Raw genomic sequence first — 21,277 nt, 5'->3', positions numbered from 1 at the left:
TAAAGAACAAATAACAAAGGCTTAAGGTTAAAGTATAAGAAGTACAACCGAAAAGAAGAAAGGACTGACAAAATTGAGTACAATTAAAATTACAAACTTCTATAATTAAAAGATCCCATAATAGTAAAAAAAAATTCAGACTGGAAGAAGATACCAGCAACACATGTAACTCATAAAAAATTAGATCCAAAGTACACCCAAAAAATCTTAAAAATTAATAAGGAAAATACAAACAACTCAAAAGATATTTAAGAAAAAAGTAGAAATGATCACTAAGTATATGAAACATAGAGACTCAACTTCATTAGCAATGAAGGAAATGCAAATTAAGCCCACAAGGAGATAGCACCTTGCACCCCCTAGGCAAGACAAAAATTTTTCAATTTTCACAATAAGTCACGGGATAGAGACCATCAGGTCTTACATACAATGTAATGTACAAAAATACTTGGGAAACTAGTTTGACACTCTCCAGTCAAGCTGAAGATTTAACTTGATTCCATGACTGGACAATCCTATTTGCAGAAACTCTTTCATATGGGCACGAGAAGATATGAATAACAAATTTAATTATTTTTAAAAAGAGAAATCATACAATGGCCTTGATAAGTAGGATGGATAAAGGGATATTTATCATATGTATCATACCTTTACACATTGAATGTGAAGGTGAAATACAGTGACACGAAACAATATAGATGAATCTTTAAAACAATGTTAAGTGAAGAAAAAGGTTGCAAGAGAATGTATATGATGTGAATCTTTTCTTATAAAACTCAAACATACAAAAATAATACTGAGCTTTTAGACTGGAAGAATCAATACTGTTAAAACGACCATATTACCCAAGGCAAACTATAGATTCAATGCAATCCCTATCAAATTACCAATGGCAATTTTCAGAGACCTAGAACCAGTCATCTTAAAACTTGTTTGGAAACAAGACCCCAAATAGCCAAAACAATCCTAAGGGAACTTCCCTGGTGGTCCAGGGGTGAAGAGCTCACCTGAGAATGCAGGGAGCATGGGTTCAATCCCTGGTCCAGAAGATCCCACATGCCGAGGAGCAACTAAGCGCGCACATCTAGACTCCGGGCTCCACAACAAGAGAAACCACCATGATGAGAAGCCCACGCACTGCAACTAGAGAGCCGCCCTACTCACCACCGCTAGAGAAAGACTGTGTGCAGCAACAGAGACCCAGTGCAGCCAAAACTAAGAAATAACAATTTTTAAAGAAAGCTTTATTTAAAAGATATGGCGCTTCCCTTCTACCCCAGTCAGTAAAGAATCTGCCTGCAATGGAAGAGACCCGGGTTCAATTCCTGGGTTGGGAAGATCCCATTGAGAAGGAAATGGCAATCTACTCCAGTATTCTTGCCTGGAGAATCCCATGGACAGAGGAACCTGGCAGGCTACAGTCCATGGAGTCACAACAGTCAGACACAACTTAGCGACTAAATCACCACATTTAAAGAGAGAAACTATTGAACTGTTTTAATAAAAAACAGTGTTGAGAAAGAAGAACAGAGCTTCTTCAGGGAATCAGACGCCCTGAATTCAGACTATACTATAAAGCTACGATAATCAAAACAGTATGGCACTAGCATAAAAAACAGAGATCACTGGAACAGGACAGAAAGCCCGGAAATAAACCCACACACGCATGGTCAGTTAACTTATGACACAGGAAGCAAGAATAGAGAACAGGTGAACTTCCCTGGCAGGCCAGTGGTTATGATTCCAGACTTCCAGTGCAAGGGGTGTGAGTCTGATCCCTGGGGGGGGGGACTAAGATCCCACATATCATGCAGTGCAGCCAAACATATTTAAGAACACACAATGGAGGGAAAAAAAAGTCTTTTCCATAAGTTGTATTGGGAAAACAGGACAGCTACATGTAGAAGAATGAAAACATTCTACATATAAGTGATATCACCTGATAGCTGTTTTTCTCTGCCTGACTTTCTTCACTCAGTTTGACACACGTGGAATCTAAAATAATGGTACAAATGAATCTATTTACAAAACAGAAATACAGTCAAAGATGCAGAAAACAAACTTATGGTCACCAAAAAGGAAAGGCTGGGGAGAGGACACATTGGGAGTTAGGGTTAACAGACACATGCTCAATATATAAAGCAGATAAGCAACAAGGGCCTGCTGTGTGGCACAGGGAAGTATATTCGGTACCTTGTAATAACCTAAAATGGAAAATAATCCGAAAAGGAATACAAATATAGTACACACACACACACACACACACACACACAACTGAATCACTTTGCTGTACATCTTAAACACAACACTAAATAAATTATACTTCAATAAAAAAAAGCAAAACTTATACTGTAATAAAGTATTTTTAAACTTTTAAATAAATGATACAATAAAAAAGAAAATAATAAGTACACAAATTCAGGATAGTAGGAGAAAGAGAAGGACAGAGTAAGGAAGAAATATATAAGTAAATGAAATGGCAATTAGTGGTCAATTAATAGGAATTACTTAAGCTGGTAGTGGATTTGAGGTGCTGATTTAATTTGTCACCTTCATAACTTATATGTAACATTTGTACTTTTACTCTTTATGTTAAAAATTAGAAAATAAATGACATTAAGCCATGTTAACCATGGAAAACAAATCAATGGGATGGGGAACAGAAAGTCATAAAAATAGACTAGAATGGTTCTGTTTCAGAATTGATGGGAGTAGCTCCTATCAGACTCATTTGCTGATAAAAATTATAAACTCTGGACAAAATATTAAAACTATTTGACAGCACTGGAGAGTAAATGCAGACAGAAACTGCTGAAAACGTGATACTTATCAAAAGTGCATTTCCATTTTGAAGGCTTTTCAACTAAGGGTAGAACACATTAGCAAAAAGGGTCCAGGTGACATTAGAAGCTAAAACTCAGAGAAAGACCCACAGTCTTACTGGATTGAAGGATCAGAGGGATAAAATACCAGCCACCACAGTAGCTGGAAAGTGAGGGGAAAGTCACAGAAAGGAGATAACCACAAATAAAATTTACATCCTCAAATCCACTACCCACTTAATCTTGGGAGAAAACCCCAAGATTATGTAGATAAACTGCCCAAATCTCTGCTTACTATGTCTCCTACTGCCCCAATTCAGGCAAGGGCTGTGACTGCTTTTTTTCAATAAAGTTAGTGAAGATGTGACTTCTAAGACGAACTCATTAAGGTCACGCAGATTCTCCGGTGCATGGGAAACTCACTTGAGTCCTGAGCCACTCTGATGTCACAGTGCTGGCATGGTCAAGACGGAGCTGAGCACAGCCTTCCAGGCATCCCACCACCTCCAGCAGAACCAACTGAGCTCCATGTGATACAGAAGAGTTACACAGCTAGATCTTGCCTGAATTCCTGACCCACAAAATCGTGAGATATAACAAAATGGTGGCTGTCTTAAGCCACTTAAGACAATGGTGGTTGGCTTAAGTTTTGCAATAGATATGCAGCAACAGACAAAACCAGAACACCACTTACAGACAGTTCACAAAAAATAATAGGCATACAAAGAACTAAACAGACATTTCTCCAAAGAAGACATACAGATGGCTAACAAACATATGAAAAGATGCTCAACATCCCTCATTATCAGAGAAATGCAAATCAAAACCACAATGAGGTACCATCACACGCCAGTCAGGATGGCTGCTATCCAAAAGTCTACAAGCAATAAATGCTGGAGAGCGTGTGGAGAAAAGGGAACCCTCTTACACTGTTGGTGGGAATGCAAACTAGTACAGCCACTGTGGAGAACAGTGTGGAGATTCCTTGGAAAACTGGAAATAGAACTGCCATATGACCCAGCAATACCACTTCTGGGCATACACACTGAGGAAACCAGATCTGAAAGAGACATGTGCACCCCAATGTTCATCACAGCACTGTTTATAATAGCCAGGACATGGAAGCAACCTAGATGCCCATCAGCAGATGAATGGATAAGGAAGCTGTGGTACATATACACCATGGAATATTACTCAGCCATTAAAAAGAATTCATTTGAATCAGTTCTAATGAGATGGATGAAACTGGAGCCTATTATACAGAGTGAAGTAAGCCAGAAAGATAAAGAACATTACAACATACTAACACATATATATGGAATTTAGAAAGATGGTAATGATAACCCTATATGCAAAACAGAAAAAGAGACACAGAAATACAGAACAGACTTTTGGACTCTGTGGGAGAAGGCGAGGGTGGGATGTTTAGAGAGAACAGCATCGAAACATGTATATTATCTATAGTGAAACAGATCACCAGCCCAGGTTGGATGCATGAGACAAGTGCTCGGGCCTGGTGCACTGGGAAGACCCAGAGGGATCGGGTAGAGAGGGAGGTGGGAGGGGGGATCGGGATGGGAATACATGTAAAACCATGGCTGATTCATGTCAATGTATGACAAAACCCACTACAAAAAGAAAGAAAGAAAAAAAAAAAAGAAAAAAAAATAATAGGCATACTTCTTCAATAATCAAATATAAAATTACAACTACTTAAATTACCCTGAAAAATCAACTACATTTGTTTCTTATTCCTTTATAGAGGAAGAAAACAGTTGGATATATATGTAATCTAAGCTACCTAGCACAATAGTAATGTAGTATTGGAGGACATTATATATACATTCCTTATATAATTCAGGAATTCTAAAGTTCACGGAAATCTTCTAAGCTAAAGATTTTCCAAAGTCCACACTATATCCTTGAATGTTTACAACACACAGGTAGTTTTTTGATTCATAATTTAGAAGACATGAAAGCCAATGAGTCTTCTCTTCCAGCCACTGTTGAAGAAAGCATTTCCTAGGTAGAACGTGATTTTACACTCTTTTCCCTTAAGAGAGACACATCCTTCTACTTTTCTACAAAATCAACTTTGCAGATGGGAAAGCCAGGGTCCTTGATTTGCCATGTCTGAAGTGTTCTAAAAAGAAAACTTCCTCCTCTGAGAGCTTAATCTTTTCTTCCACTCAGACCCAGCAGTTTCCTTCATGAAAAAGAATATGGGAATGGAAGCAGGTGCAGGGGAAGAGAGGGATGGACAAGCCCATTTCAGCAACTTCCTGTGGAAACTGGCAAAGGGACTTGAATAAGTATCCTGAACAGAAGCAAATGCCCTTAACCTTTAACCACAAAAGCTCCGCTCTGTTTTAATTAGTCCCTTACACTTAAGACTTTTGTGTCTCAAATTGCAACAAAGTTTTTTTGGGGCTCCCAGATGAATTTGTTGTAGCCCCCTGATTCAAGTACAAGGAAATGCTCCAGTACTAAACAAGTAAAGAGTAAGAGCACACTCAACAAAACTACAGCCTCATTAATAAATTTCTCCACCCTTCAAATTTCTTCATAAGAGAAATAACGTTCTCCAGTTCACAGAGCAGTAAGAAGCTACAAGGCCTATTCCCACCAGAAGCCACATTATTTAGGTCAAGAGTAAAATGATGAAAAGGGATGGAATGTTGGTGATATTATAATATTCAATACCTCTCACTGTTGGCATGAGGCCTTTCAGCCTGCCTAAGACAGGAGCACTAAAGAGCAAATTATATTTAAGAAAAAATGCTGACAGCTCATCAATTGATTTTCAATGAAAATGCTAAAAAAAAAAAAATTAATAAAGAAGTTAAGCTGCTGAAATACAGTTTCACCAATTAGCTTAATGTCAGAGAATTCTAATTAGGCGTCTTGAGATTGCTATTTAGTGTTTAAGCCTTCAGAGTGCCAAATTCTCCTTTTCACACAAACTGGTTGCAAAATTAAAGACATTAGGCAGCCTTAATTACATTATCAGAACAGCTGGGATTAGGCAATCTCTGAAGTCAAGACGGCATTCTTTTGTCACCGGGTGGAAATCCCTGGCTTTCCAGGGTGCCGGATTTTGGTGCCGTTCCATATCTCACCCATACAAAGCAAGCTGCATTAGAAACAAAAAAATCTGCAGACAAAGAATAGAGTAATGCTCGGCAAATAATGAACACATTACCGAAAGAGAAAAGGTAGGTGCAAAGATTAAGCCTGAAACCGGTAGGTTTTGCTAACACCTCTACTGGCGGCCAGCCGGCCAGCCCTCTGGTGGCAGTGAGACTGAGGGAAGGTTCTGTGAACCCGCCTGGCCAGTGGATACAGCTGTTATCTAACGCTGAAGCACATTCATACCTCCTCATCCCATGGGGTGCGAAATTAGCAGCTATTGTTTTTACAAATTTTTGCCAACACAATCCCTTTTATGTTCTTACACTGTTTATAAAGCAATGTTTTCTTGCACATGGGAACCCTCTTTTTAATTCTAATTTTTTAAGCAACAGGATAGTCTTTTCCTCTCCCCTCTCGACCCCATTCCTTAGTCCTCCAAACAACCAACACTTTTTTTTTAAAGGACTATTTGAACATTAAGATTTCTTTTCCAATTATAAAGATCTGTAAAAAATTGGGATTGTTGGTGGTAGGGTTACACACAATCAATCCCCTGAACTGTGGTCAGTCTGAAGGTGGCCAAGAGCCCACCAGTTAGCCTCAGCCATTGGCCAAACAACTTCCCAAGTATTCCAGGCATTAATTTTTTCTCAGAAAAAACTGATACGATTATAATTCCCGTTTTTTACATTTTAGACGTGGTAATTAATATCTGCTGTTATGATCGCAGCCACCGTCACTCATCTGAATACTGCCACAGTCTCCTAACTTGGACTTTCTTGGCAGGTTCATCTCCAAATAAGACCTTTTAAACTGAAATTGATGGTGTCACTTCTCTGATTATAACTCTCTTGTGATTCTCTACTGCAGGAGCAATTAAATCCAAACCCCTTCCCATGGCGTACGATGCTAGTTCTCCAACGTGCTCTCTCACCACCCCCACACCTCACACTCCAGAAATGCTGGTCCTCTTCCAGTTCCTCCAATAAGGGCACTGCCTGAAGACATATGTTGCTCATGTGGGTCTCCTAATAGAATGCAGTTCCAGAGGTTGTATGAGACTGGATTCTCCTCTCAAGTCCCAGCTGGAATGTCTGAGGGCTCAGCTTAAAATATATATCACTTTTTCAAAGAGATATTTAATCAAGCGACTGATTTAATCAAGCGATTGACCCTAAGATGATGAGTCGTTGGAATGAGACCAAGATTCTAAAACAGCTGTTAAGGTTCAAGGATGTAAATGAAAACACGGTTGTGATGAATAAACAAGTAAGAAATCTCAGTAGGGAAACAGAAGCTAAAAGTACCAGAATGAAATTTCTAGAACTGAAAACACAACATCTAAACTAAAAAATTAATTGGATCAGTGTAATAAGCATGTTAGAGACAACATAAGAAAAATTAAGGAACTTGAAAATAGATCAGTAGAAATTATCCAACCTGAAGAAGAGAGCTAACCTGGGGAAAAAAAAAATTAACAGAGCCTCAATATCAAAGGGTCAAACAAGATAATTTGAGTTAGAAGGACAAGAGATATAATATAAAAAAGATATTTAAAGAAATAGGTTCTAAAAATGTCTCAAATTTAGTTAGACATAGATTTACAGACTGAAGAATTTAGTGAACTCTAAGTAGGACATTAACAGAGACCACTACATCAAGGCACTTCTTTTAAGCCACAAGATAGAAAAGGGACCTTTGTCTATCTTATTTTTCCTCTATCCCCAGTTTCTGTAAGTATGCCTGGCACATGGTAGAAGTTTAATAGACATCTGTCAACTGAATAAATGATACTACTTAATATCATACATCACTTTCTATATTAAACACAATGAGAGAATATAAACATCTCAAGAAAGACATAATATAGGTAACACTACTAACATATTTAAAGAACTAAGAGTTTTCATAGTTCAAGAAATTCTTAAGTCAAAGAGGTAGTAAGTCACATATGAATGTTTATATTCCAAATATACAAACCTATATTCCATTCAACTGTCCCCTCCTCCTATCTAAAATGAATAGTAAATTAATTTTTATTGAGGAAAATAAGATTTGACATAAAATAGTTAAATCACCTGTCCTGCCAACTCCAACCTCTTGTTACCATAATAATCTCTGTCATCAACTTTATTATCTCCTTGGGCCAGAATTACTCTTCTCACCATCACTGCAGTATAGATACATTTGGCTCGGAAATTGAATTCTTTAACCTGTAATTCAGAAATTAGAGAAAAAATTTTAAGACTCTACACATTAAAATTTAAGGTGCCTCAAGAAAATAACCAATGCTATAATATTTAAATAGGAAAAAAATGAATTGTTACAATTATCCTTATTCAAAAAATTCAACCAGTCTATAAACTCTCTAAAAGCTGAGATGATGACTTTCCACCTTTGTACTCGATACTTGCGGCAGTTTTTCTTCAAAGATGACCACCATCAACTCCTCCCCTCCCCATATGTTTCACGCCATTCCTTCATGAAGAGGTGGAGTTAATCACCATCTTTGGGTTGGCCTGTAAACTAGCAGTTTCCACTTCTTTCCTTTTAAGAGTCCTGAAGCACCAAATGAGAAGTCTAGGATACTCTGTTGGGGAGAAAAGGGCCACTTGGAAAGGCAGTGAGGAGTCAGAGATGTGACTGATGACCCATCTTTGATGTTCAGCCCAGTCAAGCCTTTGGATGACTCCACCCTCAGCGGCTATCTGTCTGCAACTTCATGAGACTCATGTCAAGAAGCTCCTTCCTGGGACTTCCCTGGTGGTCCAGTGGTTAAGAATCCTCCTTCTAATGCAGGGGACACAGGTTTGATCTCTGGCTGGGGAACTAGGATCCCACATGACGTGATGCAATTAAGCCTATGAGCTGCAACGACGAGGCCCGCGTGCTCTAGAGCCATGTGCCACAACTAAGACCTGATGCAGCTAAATAAATATTAAAACAAAACAAAAAAAAGAAACTCTCTCCCTATCACTGAGCCCCTTCAGACCTAAGAATCCTGAGAGAGAGCAATAAACAGTTATCTCAAGCTACTAAGTTTTGGAAATACTTGCTGTGCAGCGATAAATAACAAGAATGGTACTAAAACAGTCAGGACTCAACAAGTATCTATGGAATAAATGAACAGATTGATAGCTAAATTGCTGCAAATGTTCTATTTAATTTTCTCTTGTACAACTGAAATCTACATAAATGAATCTGGCCCATCAGTAAGTTAAATCAAAACTGGCTAAACCATTGCACTGGTTTATTTGAAGAGACAAAAATCTTAGATAAGTAGGTAAATTCTTTCTCTATATCCCAAACAATGAATATTGAGAGTAATCTAAGTTTCTGTCAATTCTAAGGAATATTTCATAGGCTTGTTTATAAAGAATTCGTATTATAAAATTTGTTTTACTTTCCTAATTCTCTGAATCAGATCAAGGGCACACACAAATGGCAGCAAAAGGGCAAAATCATAGACCCACATTATTTGGCTAACAAGGTGTTTCAAAATAAGAAAACTATATCTTCATGTGTTTAGGTGGTCACTTCTACTGTTCCCTCAACTTTTCATTATTTATAATCAGCCCCTGAAGATAGAGTGTGCAATTCTTAAATGAGATCATTTGTGAATAATACACATGCTAAAAGTCAACATAAACCAGACTATTTGGTTAACAAGATAAGTCTGACTAACAATTTTATAACTTAGAAAGAGTACATATGTATTAAATGAGGGTAGGGGAAGAATAACTCTTGCCAATATGGCTGAACTCTGTTTAATAATAAGTTAATAAAAATAAATATTAAGCACTGGTTCAAGGGTCAGGAGATGGGATTCTAGCTCTCTCTCTCTGACCACTAACCAGCTGGATGACATGAAAAATTATCCAGCTTTTCTGGACCTGAACATCTATATTCTAAGTGAAGAAGACTGGACAATGTGAGCTCAAGGTCTAGAAGATAAGCCCATCTAATATTTTAATAAGTATCTATGGTACTATCTACGGTAGTGATGGTAACATAACAGTGAGAATGTACATAATCCCACAGAAACATACACATAAAAAGAATAAATTTTATTTTTTGTATGTTTTACTACAATTTTTCAAGAAGTTACACATATGGGCAAGGCACTGTAAGCTTGTTTTTAATTTATTTAAAAACATCTAAGACATCATCTCTGACCTTCAGAGATGAGATCTAGCAGCAGTGCCTAATATATATTTGAATATCAAAGAAAAAACTAAAATTTTGGATTGAAAGAAGAATCAAGACAACAAACATGATCAGATGATGACATAATATAGCTAACATTCTTTAAGTACAAATAAACTGTTGATAATGGAAGATTATTTCCAGGGCAGTCCATCAGAGAGTCCTCTTTAGGGTTCTCTCTTTTCTTATGGAACTAGACTTCAGTTAATATAAACCTGTACTCAAGCAGAAGTTCATGGACACCACAATGATCAGTATTCACAGTTGCAAAGGGTTTACTCACTGGTACGTGGGTCAGAATGGTAGAAGCCAGGAGCTCTCTTGCTTCTTCTATTTTGGTTTTCTTTGGGCCACCTCCCCACATCCTTTGCCTTCTGACTTTGTTCCCTATATATTTTAATGCCTATTAAAAAACAGAATATATTACAATAATGTTTGAATGACATCAGAGAGAATTTATTAAGTTGCTACCCATACACAACACTAAGCAAAAAAGACAAGGACCTCTATAAAGAAAACTGAGTTGGTCCTAGTTAAAAAAAAAAAAAAATTTGTCATAAACCAATGACAAAATAGTTCCCTTTTTATAATTTGTTTTTTTACTATAAAATTGATACAGGACAATTGTAGTAAGTTTTAGACAATACAAAGGAGATAAGTATTTTGGCCATCAGTCCTCCACCCGAAGAGAATCCTGTCGACAGCTAACACTTTGGGTGAATATTCTTTTGGGGGGAGGGGGAGTATTTTCTCTCCTCAAAAAGGAATCACACCATGTGTGACTTCTACCCTGAAATCTACAAAGCGCTGCTGAGAGAAGACAAAACCTACATAAATCGAGGGTTATGCCATTTTCATTGGCTAGAACATTTAATATACTTAAAGATGCTTGCTGTTAAAATTCTCTCCAAACTGACCAAAAAATGTATTTTTATTGTTAATTATACTTCTGATGGGTGTGTTAAAAAACACAAACTGATTGGATTTCAAAATTTCTATGGAAAAGCAGAAGACCTAGAACAGCTGAAAACAGTGTTGAAACAGTCAGAAGATTTACATGATTTCAATTATAAAGGAAGTCAGTAAGCACACAGAAAGTAGTCAATGTCATTGGTCATCTGGAAAATGCACGATTAAAGTCACAATGAGATACCACCAGAACAAACTGGAACAACTCAAGTTACAAAGACTAACAACAGTGAATGCTGGTGAGGACGTGAAGCAACCAGAACTCTCAGGCGCAGCTGAGGGGACTGCAGAATGGTACTGTCGCCCCTGGCAGCTCTGACTTTATAAAGGTTACATACACAACTGATTTTTCTTTTTTGGGGGGGGGTTGGGGTTTAGCCAATTAACACTGTTGGGATAGTTTCAGGTGAAGAGTAAACGGACTCAGCCATACACATACATTCTCCCCCAAACTCCCCTCCCAACCAGACTGCCACATAATATTGAGCAGAGTTCCACATACTACACGATAGACCTTGCTGGTTATCCACTTTAAATACAGCGGTGTGTCCATGTCAACCCCAAACTCCCTAACTATCTCTTCCCCGATCCTTCTCCCCATTAGCAACTGTAAGTTTGTTCTCTAAGTCTGTAAGTCTTTGTTTTGTAAGTAAGTTCACTTGGATCATTCATTCCTTTTTAGACTCCACATATATGGATGCCATAGAATATTTCTCCTTCTCTGTCTGACTTACTTCAGTCACTGTGACACTCTCTAGGCCCATCCATGTTGCTGCAAAGGGCATTATTTCATTCTTTTTAATGGCTGAGTAACATTCCACACAACTGCATTTTGATCCAGCAATTCTATTCTTAGGTATTTATCCACGAGAAATGCCAAACTGTCTAGGCAGAGACTTGGACAGGAATGTTTATGGCAGTTTTATTCATAACAGCCAAAGAGTGAAGCAAACCAAATGTCCATCAACAGGAAAAGATAACAAACTGTGGTATATTCATGCAATGGAACACTACTCAACAATTAAAAGGAATGAAGAACATGGATACACAACGTAATAAGGAAAAGCTTGGATGACTCTAAGTCGATACATTCAACAGAAGAAGCTGACAAAACAAGAAGTATATACTGCATAATTCCTTATATAAAGTTCCAGAATAGGCAAAACTAATCCACGGTGAAAAAAATAAGAAAAGTGGGGAAAAACAGGAATGGAGGTGAAAACTGATTACAAGAGGCATGAGGGAATTTTCAGGGGTCATGGAAATATTCTGTATCTTATAAAAAGTATACAATAAAGACTTGTATATTATGTGTATATACACTTTACCTAAAAAGTGAAATGTTAAAAACTAATCATATGCCTGATTTGTGTTGCCGCTCAGCAGGAACCAACACAACACTGGAAAGCAATTTCCCCCCCAAATAAAAATAAAATTTAAAAACTTAACCAAGTAATAGGTGAGGCAGAGATAGAGCTTTAGATGAAACAAGAATAGCGAAGTTTTTCTGTTTTTAATATTTATTTATTTTGCTCCACCAGGTCTTAGTTACAGCACAGGGAATCTTCCATCTTTGTTGTGACATGCAGGATCAAGTTTCCTGAACAGGGATTAAACCCAGGTCTCCTGCACTGGGAGCATGAAGTTTTAGCCACTGGCCCACCAGGGAAGTCCCTGGCAAAGTGTTTTTCATGTTGAAGCTGGGTGACAGGCACATGGGGGTTCATAATACTATTCTGTATACTTTTTATATTTTGAAGTTTTTCCATAAAAAAAGTTTGAAAAGATCATGTGGTTCTTATTATTTTGTAAGAGGAATAAATGCATTAAAAAAAAAAACCAAACCAAAACATTGGTTTCCATTTAGTCATAAGAAAGGACTGGGATGCCTGATTCTTTATCCTGGAATTCCTGCTGCCAGTTTCCTGCCTGGAAAAATTTCTTTTCCATGCTTCAAAACCTAGATCAGGTACCACTTCCTCTTTGAAGCCTTTCCTAACCCCACTTCTTTCTCTCTGCTGTTTAATTTCTTACATATAAAGAACTGAGTACTTCCATTTGTGTTTATATCACACTGTATTCGCCTGCTTACCTGTATGTCTCTCTTACGAGACATTTTGTCATCTTTTTTTTTTTTTGATTCCTGACTAAAATAGTCCCTGAAACTGAATGGAACATCTCTGTTAAGACTGCAGATCAAATCTAGAACCTTCCTGATTTAAAAAAAAAAAACCAGGCCATCAGAGGGTAAGACAAACTAAGACCTTTAAAACACAGCTGCAGTAACAAAGCAAGAAGTAGTAACTAAGTAACTGATTGAGGCAAGTCAGCAGATGGTGGGAACCAGGAACAGACAGGCACTTCAGTTTTCCCTAAACTGAGCTGTTTTTATTAAATTTTGGTCTTTCAGTTCCCTTGGGAAAGAGGCTAAAGATTCTTCACTTCCTTGAGGAAGAAACAGGAATACAGGGGTGCCTTCTGATGCAGCAGAAAGTCACATTTCCCTAGAGTAGCTGATAAAGTTGCCGGGGCTGCAGTGTCAGGGCTGGGGTAAGAGCCCAGCTGGCTTCATAAACAGGCCAAGATGCCACCCCTGGTGTAGCCTCTCCTTCCAAAAAGGTAGTAACTAATTTCTTCTCCATTTTTCAGAGCCCCTGGCAATGATAATGTAAAACATCTGTGACAAATGTAGCAGCAAAAGGGCTTTATGAGCAGAATAAATGGAGGAGTCACTAAGAAGGGAGGCATTCAAAACAAAACAAAACATGTATTTTAAACAATCTACTGAAGTGCCATGTCAAAAGTTCTAATTTACATAGGATAATACATTTTTATTTAGATATGTGCAAGTCAGCAACCATTTTGGACTAGCTGTGCCTCTGTAACCTTTTATCAGCTGCAAATAATTAATATTTGCTTTCATCCAGCACACAGAGAACAAGCCATCTCAAACTCCTACTTCCTGTTTGTCTCACGTGAGATGATTGTCTTTCTTAGCTAACCACATATTCTCATCTTTTAAAAGAACTTCTCCAATTCACTTTAGAAACTTTTAGTTAGCCATTATTTTCTGTCAGTACCTATTTAAGAGAAATAGATGAATGATCTTCCAACCCACTGTTTAACTCCTGCTCAAACAGCTTTACAGTGATCGACTTATCTGACCAGCAATGATGATGCATGCAATAAGATGAATACTGGATCTCACTGAATCCACTGGGTTATCATTAAGGTAAATTATTCATCCAGGCATTACACAGCTTTAAAGCATAGAGTGTATCTCCCCAAATGTAGCCAATTCCTAAGTATTTAACGTTTTCTCTTCACGTAATTACAATGTAATTGCAGTTTATAACGAAGATGCATGTTCATCAAATAGTTCACTTTCAATGAAGACCAAAGATAGAACAGGGCAAAGGCTAACAGAGTTTTGCCAAGAGAATGCACTGGTCATAGCAAACACCCTCTTCCAACAACATAAGAGAAGACTCTACACATGGACATCACCAGATGGTCAACAATGAAATCAGATTGATTATATTCTTTGCAGCCAAAGATGAAGAAGCTCTATACAGTCAGCAAAAACAAGACCAGAAGCTGACTGTGGCTCAGATCATGAAATCTTTATTGCCAAATTCACACTTAAATTGAAGCAAGTAGGGAAAACCACTAGACCATTCAGGTATGACCTAAATCAAATCCCTTATGATTATATACTGGAAGGGAGAAATAGATTCAAGGGATTAGACCTGACAGACAGAGTGCCTGAAGAATTATGGATGGAGGTTCGTGACATTGTATAGGAGACAGGGATCAAGACCATCCCCAAGAAAAAGAAATGCAAAAAGGCAAAATGGTTGTCTGAGGCGGCCTTACAAACAGCTATGAAAAGAGAAGCAAAAGGCAAAGGAAAAAAGGAAAGATATACCCATCTGAATGCAGAGTTACCAGAATAGCAAGGAGATAAGAAAGCCTTCCTCAGTGATCAGTGCGAAGGAATGGAGGAAAACAATAGAATGGGAAAGACTAGAGATCTCTTTAAGAAAATCAGAGATACAAAGGGGAACTTTTCATGCAAAGATGGGCTCAATAAAGGACAGAAATGGTATGTTCCTAACAGAAGCAGAAGATATAAGAAGAGGTGGCAAGAATACACAGAAGAACTATACAAAAAAGATCTTCATGACCCAGATAATCACGATGGTGTGATCACTCACCTAGAGCTAGACATCCTGGAATGTGAAGTCAAGTGGGCCTTAGAAAGCATCACTATGAACAAAGCTAGTGGAGGTGATGGAATTCCAGTTGAGCTACTTCAAATCCTAAAAGATGATGCTGTGAAAGTGCTGCACTCAATATGCCAGCAAATTTGGAAAACTCAGCAGTGGCTCCAGGACTGGAAAAGGTCAGTTTTCATTTCAATCCCAAAGAAAGGCAATGCCCAAGAATGCTCAAACTACTGCACAATTGCACTCATCTCACACACTAGTGAAGTACTGTTCCAAGTTCTCCAAGCCAGGCTTCAACAGTACGTGAACCGTGAAGTTCCAGATGTTCAAGCTGGATTTAGAAAAGGCAAAAGAACCAGAGATCAAATTGCCATCTGCTGGATCATCCAAAAAGCAAGACAGTTCCAGAAAAATATCTACTTCTGCTCTATTGACTATGCCAAAGCCTTTGACTGTGTGGATCACAATAAACTGTGGAAAATTATTCAAGAGATGGGAATACCTGACCACCTGAGCTGCCTCCTAAGAAATCTGTGTGCAGGTCAAGAATCAACAGTTAGAACGGGACATGGAACAAAAGACTGGTTCTAAATAGGGAAAAGAGTACATCAAGGCTGTATATTGTCACCCTGCTTATTTAACTTATATGCAGAGTACATCATGAGAAATGCTGAGTGGATGAAGCACAAGCTAGAATTAAGATTGCCAGGAGAAATATCAATAACCTCAGATATGCAGATGATACCACGCTTATGGCAGAAAGGGAAGAACTAAAGAGCTTCTTGATGAAAGTGAAAGAGGAAAGTGAAAAAGTTGGCTTTAAATTCAACATTCAGAAAACTAAGATTATGGCATCTGGTCCCATCACTTCACGGCAAATAGATGGGGAAGCAATGGAAACAATGACAGACTTTATTTTGGGGGGCTCCAAAATCACTGCAGATGGTGACTGCAGCCATGAAATTAAAAGACGCCTGCTCCTTGGAAGAAAAATTATGACAAACCTAGACAGTTTATTAAAAAGCAGAGACACTGCCAACCAAGGTCCATCTAGTCAAAGCTATGGTTTTTCCAGTAGTCATGTATGGATGTGAGAGTTGGACTATAAAGAAAGCTGAGAACAGAATAATTGATGCTTTTGAACTGTGGTATTGGAGAAGATTCTTGAGAATCCCTTGGAGAGCAAGGAGATCAAACCAGTCCATCCTAAAGGAAATCAGTCCTGAATATTGATTGGAAGGACTGATGCTGAAGCTGAAACTCCAATACTTTGGCCACCTGAAGAAGTGACTCATCTGAGAAGACCCTGATGCTGGGAAAGATTGAAGGCAGGAGGAGAAGGGGACAACAGAGGATGAAATGATTGGATAGCATCACAGACTCAATGGACATGAGTTTGAGTAAACTCTGGGAATTGGTGATGGACAGGGAGGCCTGGCGTGCTGCAGTCCACGGGGTCACAAAGAGTCGGACACAACTGAGTGACTGAACTGAACTGAAATCGAAACAACTTCTCCTGATGCTGCCTACCTGGTAACTAGAGTTCACTGGTTAATTAACTACAGAAAAAGAAGAAGGCAGTGGTAAGAATAACCCTTACTATTTTCTGCTTTGGAATTTATGTGTACTTACATATGACAATCAATCTTTCTAAATGTTTGGTTTAGTCTACGAAATTATCAAGACTCATTTCATTTTTCAGAACACATACTAACATATATAAGGAAAATGCTATCTCTAAAACCATCCTGGGTGACAAAAAAAAAAAGCAGCATGGAATTTATACCTTATTTAAGCAACCCAAAGAATAGACAATGTATACATGGATAAATAAGAACTGTCCGTTGAGCTTCTCTATAGTAGAGAAATCCTACCTACTAGGATGGCTATGAGGAAGGTCACTACTGATTTACTCTTAGCAAAACACCTTACAAATATATAACTAAAAATCCTGGGTATGGCTATGAGGGCTACCTGTCACATGCGAAGGGAAATCTAATTATTTTGATTATGTTTAGCATATATAAAGGGGCTTCCCAGGTGGCTCATTCGTAAAGAATTCACCTGCCAAGAAGAAGACGTGGGTTCGATCCCTGGTTCAGGAAGATCCTCTGGAGAAGGAAATGGCAACCCACTCCAGTATTCTTGCCTGGGAAATCCCACTGACAGAGGAGCCTGGAGGCTACCGCCCATGGGGTCGCAGAGTCGGACAGGACTTAGTGACTAAACAACAAAGCATATATACAGTTCCCTATCTTCATCTTTGAGTCTGGTCCTAAAATCCACAGGTTCCAGCTGGGAGTGCCTAAGGCAGGTCAATGAAGGCTCTGCAGAGGCAAAGGGATGCTGAGCCTGGGTCTTTTTTGCTGGAAACATTGAAAATTCAGCAAAAGGGATAGAGACCACATACAACTGGATGCTAAAAGCAACTGGAAGCAGGGAATAAAAAGGAATATTAAAGAGAAAGATGTAAAAAAAAAAAAGCTTTCTACACTAGAGGTGCTGTAGTTTAAAAAATTGTGTCACCAGGCAAATACAAAAAAGAAGAGTACTTGCTATTTATTACATTAGAACAAAAGCCTCTTGGTCCCTCCGCTTCTAAGTTGGACACCAAAGCCGATAATTGATCTAGGCAGACTCCTCCAATCCCTCAAATAATGAGCCAAAGAAGCTCCTTGACCAGTACTCCCATCTCCCCAACATCCACCCCAAATCTCTACCCGCAAAAGTCACTGCATTTGATGCTTTAGCGATGAGCAGCATTAAATCTCCAATTAATTCCCTTTCGTAGTGAAGGACAACGCGAAAAGACACACCTGCATCTGTGTGAAAATCTGAGCTTTCTGGCACTCTTCCAGACTGGGCCCAAACGCAGCCATCACGTGCTCCTCTGTTCCGATCATCTGCACAATTTCCTGGTCACTCTCAACACCCATGGCCTAGGAAGGGAAGAAAAGATAGAAAGAGTGTGGGCTTTGTGTTAACTCACTGACATTTGCTTATGCTAATTTGGCATTGTTTGTGGGTATTACTTCTAAGCAAAAGCTAGCTCTTTTCTCAGAAACGGTGCCATCTGGCATTGGCAGTCACAGCCCAAGCTGCAGAAGAACCTGAAACAAAAATTTTGATGAGGAAGAAGAAAAACAAACATTCTCAAGCACTTTCTGCATGTGTACTACCCTCTACAATTTATAAGTATCTGAGGAAGTGGGGCGGGAGAGCAGAGACCCTGGCCACAATTACAAAGGCAAAGTGAAGAAAAAAGAAAAGAAAACAACAAAAAAAGGCAAAGAGCAGTAAATCAGAAAACACGCATGGCTGAAAATAAACAGAACCCTCAAAGAGTTTTGCCGCAAGACAAAATTTTCTGAGAACTGTCAAATCATGCACCTTTAGGCTCAAAGAATTTTTCCTAGAGGATGTTTTACCTCACTATCCTAGAGATATCAAGCTCTACTTTATGTAGGTTTTTAATGAGATTTTTATAAAACCAAGAATACCCTTAGGTTTAAAAAACCCATTTATCTTTAAGTGTTTCAAGGTGGCAGCCAGCAACACAGGTCTTTGTAGATTCCATATGGTCGTCCTAAGCCTCACTCCTTCACACATTTGCCTGGCATTCTGCCACATCAAGAAATAGAGCATAGTCTCACTAAACCTATCCTGGCAGAAAATCCACTTCTAAGAAGTTAGGGGGAAAGTTACATTTGTATTCAAATTCTTCCTTTACCAACACAGAGAAAAGAGAACCAGGGGTACTCGTCTATTAAACTTTGATGATCTAGTTCTCAGCTCTTCTCCACACAAGAGATAGGGAAAACCACATTCTGAGTCTGATGCAGAACACGGAGAGCATCACGCTGGGCACAATGGAAGGGGCACCTCTGCAAAGTTGACAGAGGATGTCAACAGGCCTGACGACCACCAGTGCCCATCACCTCCTCCACCTGAGTGTCTTCCTTTCTGTCATGACAGGGCAAACCAGGTCCCTTCCAGCTCAACATTCCACCACTCTACATTTGAATTTTAATAGTCTGTATCATACAAATTCAATCTGGATATCTCGGATCAGATGTAAGCTTACTGAAAGTTTCGAAGCTTGCTAGGACAGTTGCTGTCGTTCAGTCGCTCAGTGGTGTCCGACTCTTTGCGACCCGTGGACTGCAGCCCGCCAAGCTTCCCTGTCCTTCACCATCTACCAGAGTTTGCTCAAACTCATGTCCTTTAAGTCATGATGCCATCCAACCATCTCATCCTCTGTTGTCCCCTTCTCCTCTTGCTTTCAATCTTTCCGAGCATCAGGGTCTTTTCCAATGGGTCGGCTCTTCTCGTCAGGTGGCCGAAGTATTGAAGCTTCAGCTTCAGCATCAGTCCTTCCAATCAATATTCAGGACTGATTTCCTTTAGGATTGACTGGTTTGATTTCCTTGCAGTCCAAAGGACTTGCAAGTGTTTTCTCCAGCACCACAATTTGAAAGCATCAATTCTTTGGTGCTCAGCCTTCTTTATGGTCCAACTCTCACATCCATACATGACTACTGGAAAAGCCATAGCTTTGACTAGACGGACCTTCGTCAGCAAGTAATGTCTCTGCTTTTTAATATGCTGTCTAGGTTTGTCATAGTTTTTCTTCCAAGGTGCAAATGTCTTTTAATTTTGTGGCTGCAATCACCATTCACAGTGATTATGGAGCCCAAGAATAGAAAATCTGTCACTGTTTTCATTTCTTCCCCATCTATTTGCCATGAAGTGATGGGACCGGATGCCATGATCTTAGTTTTTTCAATGCTGAGTATAAGCCAGCTTTTTCACTCTCCTTTGTCACCCTCATCAAGATGCACCTCTGCTTGGGTGTGGGCTAAACTTAATGACTCACTTCTATAGATAAAAGTTAGAAAACCACTGTATGACTCTGGAGCCTGGGTCACAAAGGTTCTGTAGCTTCTTGGCTCCTCTGGGGACCAATGGCCATGTCATGGAGACACTCCAGCTCCCATGGAAGGGCCAGTAGTGAGAAGCCAGGTCTCTTACCCTGAGGGTCAGCCACCTCCAGCTCCAATCCAGTCTTCAGACGACTGAAGCCTTAGCGGACACCTCGCCTCATGAAAGACCCTGAGCCAGGACTACTCTGTATGCCAGGGCCCAAACGCCTGACCAACAGACTCTGCTGTGATTTGTTACTCAGCAATAAACCAACTTTGGGAGTTAAATCCACTAAATATTTTAAGCATACAACTTGTTTTGAAAAAACTTTTTGTTTCGTGAGCAAAATGAAGAAGTTTTCAGGATACACACCTTCTTTTTATTTGTTAATTTTCATGTCAGTTTTCATGTCATTTTATCTCTGATACAATGCATTAATTCAAATGGACACCAGACAACAACTCTAAACACTACACAGATTCATTAAAACACGGTCTTCCTAGGACTTCCCTAGTGGTCCAGTGGTTAAGAATCTACCTTTCAATGCAGGGGACAAGGGTTTGATCCCTGGTCAGGGAACGAAGATGCCACATGCAATGGAGCTACTAAGGCTACGTGAACTAGAGAAGCCTGTGTGCCTCCATGAAGACCCAGCGCAGTCAAAAATAGAAAAACACACACATTTAATCTTTCACGGATTTAAGAACAGCAATCCTAAAAAATGATCAGCTCTAATTTAAAAAAAGAACAACCCTAGATTATCCTTTAACCAAACACAGGGATGCATCTACTCTGATGGTGGTGGCATACATCTAGTACCATCTATCCTTTGTGGTCTGCCAAGGAGCCACTCAGAAATAACAGATGACAGTACTTCTCTGTGAAAAGCCAGTTAGAATATAAGTGAATTTTTACCTGTCAATCTCTCAAAATAATGGGTTTCAAGGGAACCAACATATTTTTACAAAAACAACACTAAGGCAATAGCTTGCAGTC

The 21,277-nt window shown here is 39.0% G+C and overlaps 1 protein-coding gene across 1 annotated transcript in view; it reads right to left on the bottom strand.

The window, feature by feature from the left end:
* The window catches only part of POLR3B (RNA polymerase III subunit B), a 109,878-nt gene that overhangs the window by 67,562 nt on the left and 21,039 nt on the right, over positions 1 to 21,277 (bottom strand). Inside the window, exons 10-12 of the mRNA XM_043439883.1 lie at positions 18,175 to 18,297; positions 10,444 to 10,563; positions 8,033 to 8,167 (exon numbers count right to left, since the gene is read on the bottom strand). Of these exons, the coding sequence (XP_043295818.1) occupies positions 8,033 to 8,167; positions 10,444 to 10,563; positions 18,175 to 18,297 (378 nt within the window). The remainder of the gene's footprint in view (positions 1 to 8,032; positions 8,168 to 10,443; positions 10,564 to 18,174; positions 18,298 to 21,277) is intronic.

This window comes from Cervus canadensis, chromosome 21, assembly GCF_019320065.1.
Source record: "Cervus canadensis isolate Bull #8, Minnesota chromosome 21, ASM1932006v1, whole genome shotgun sequence".
Classification (NCBI taxonomy): domain Eukaryota; kingdom Metazoa; phylum Chordata; class Mammalia; order Artiodactyla; family Cervidae; genus Cervus; species Cervus canadensis.
This window is presented reverse-complemented; position numbering and strand designations above follow the sequence as displayed.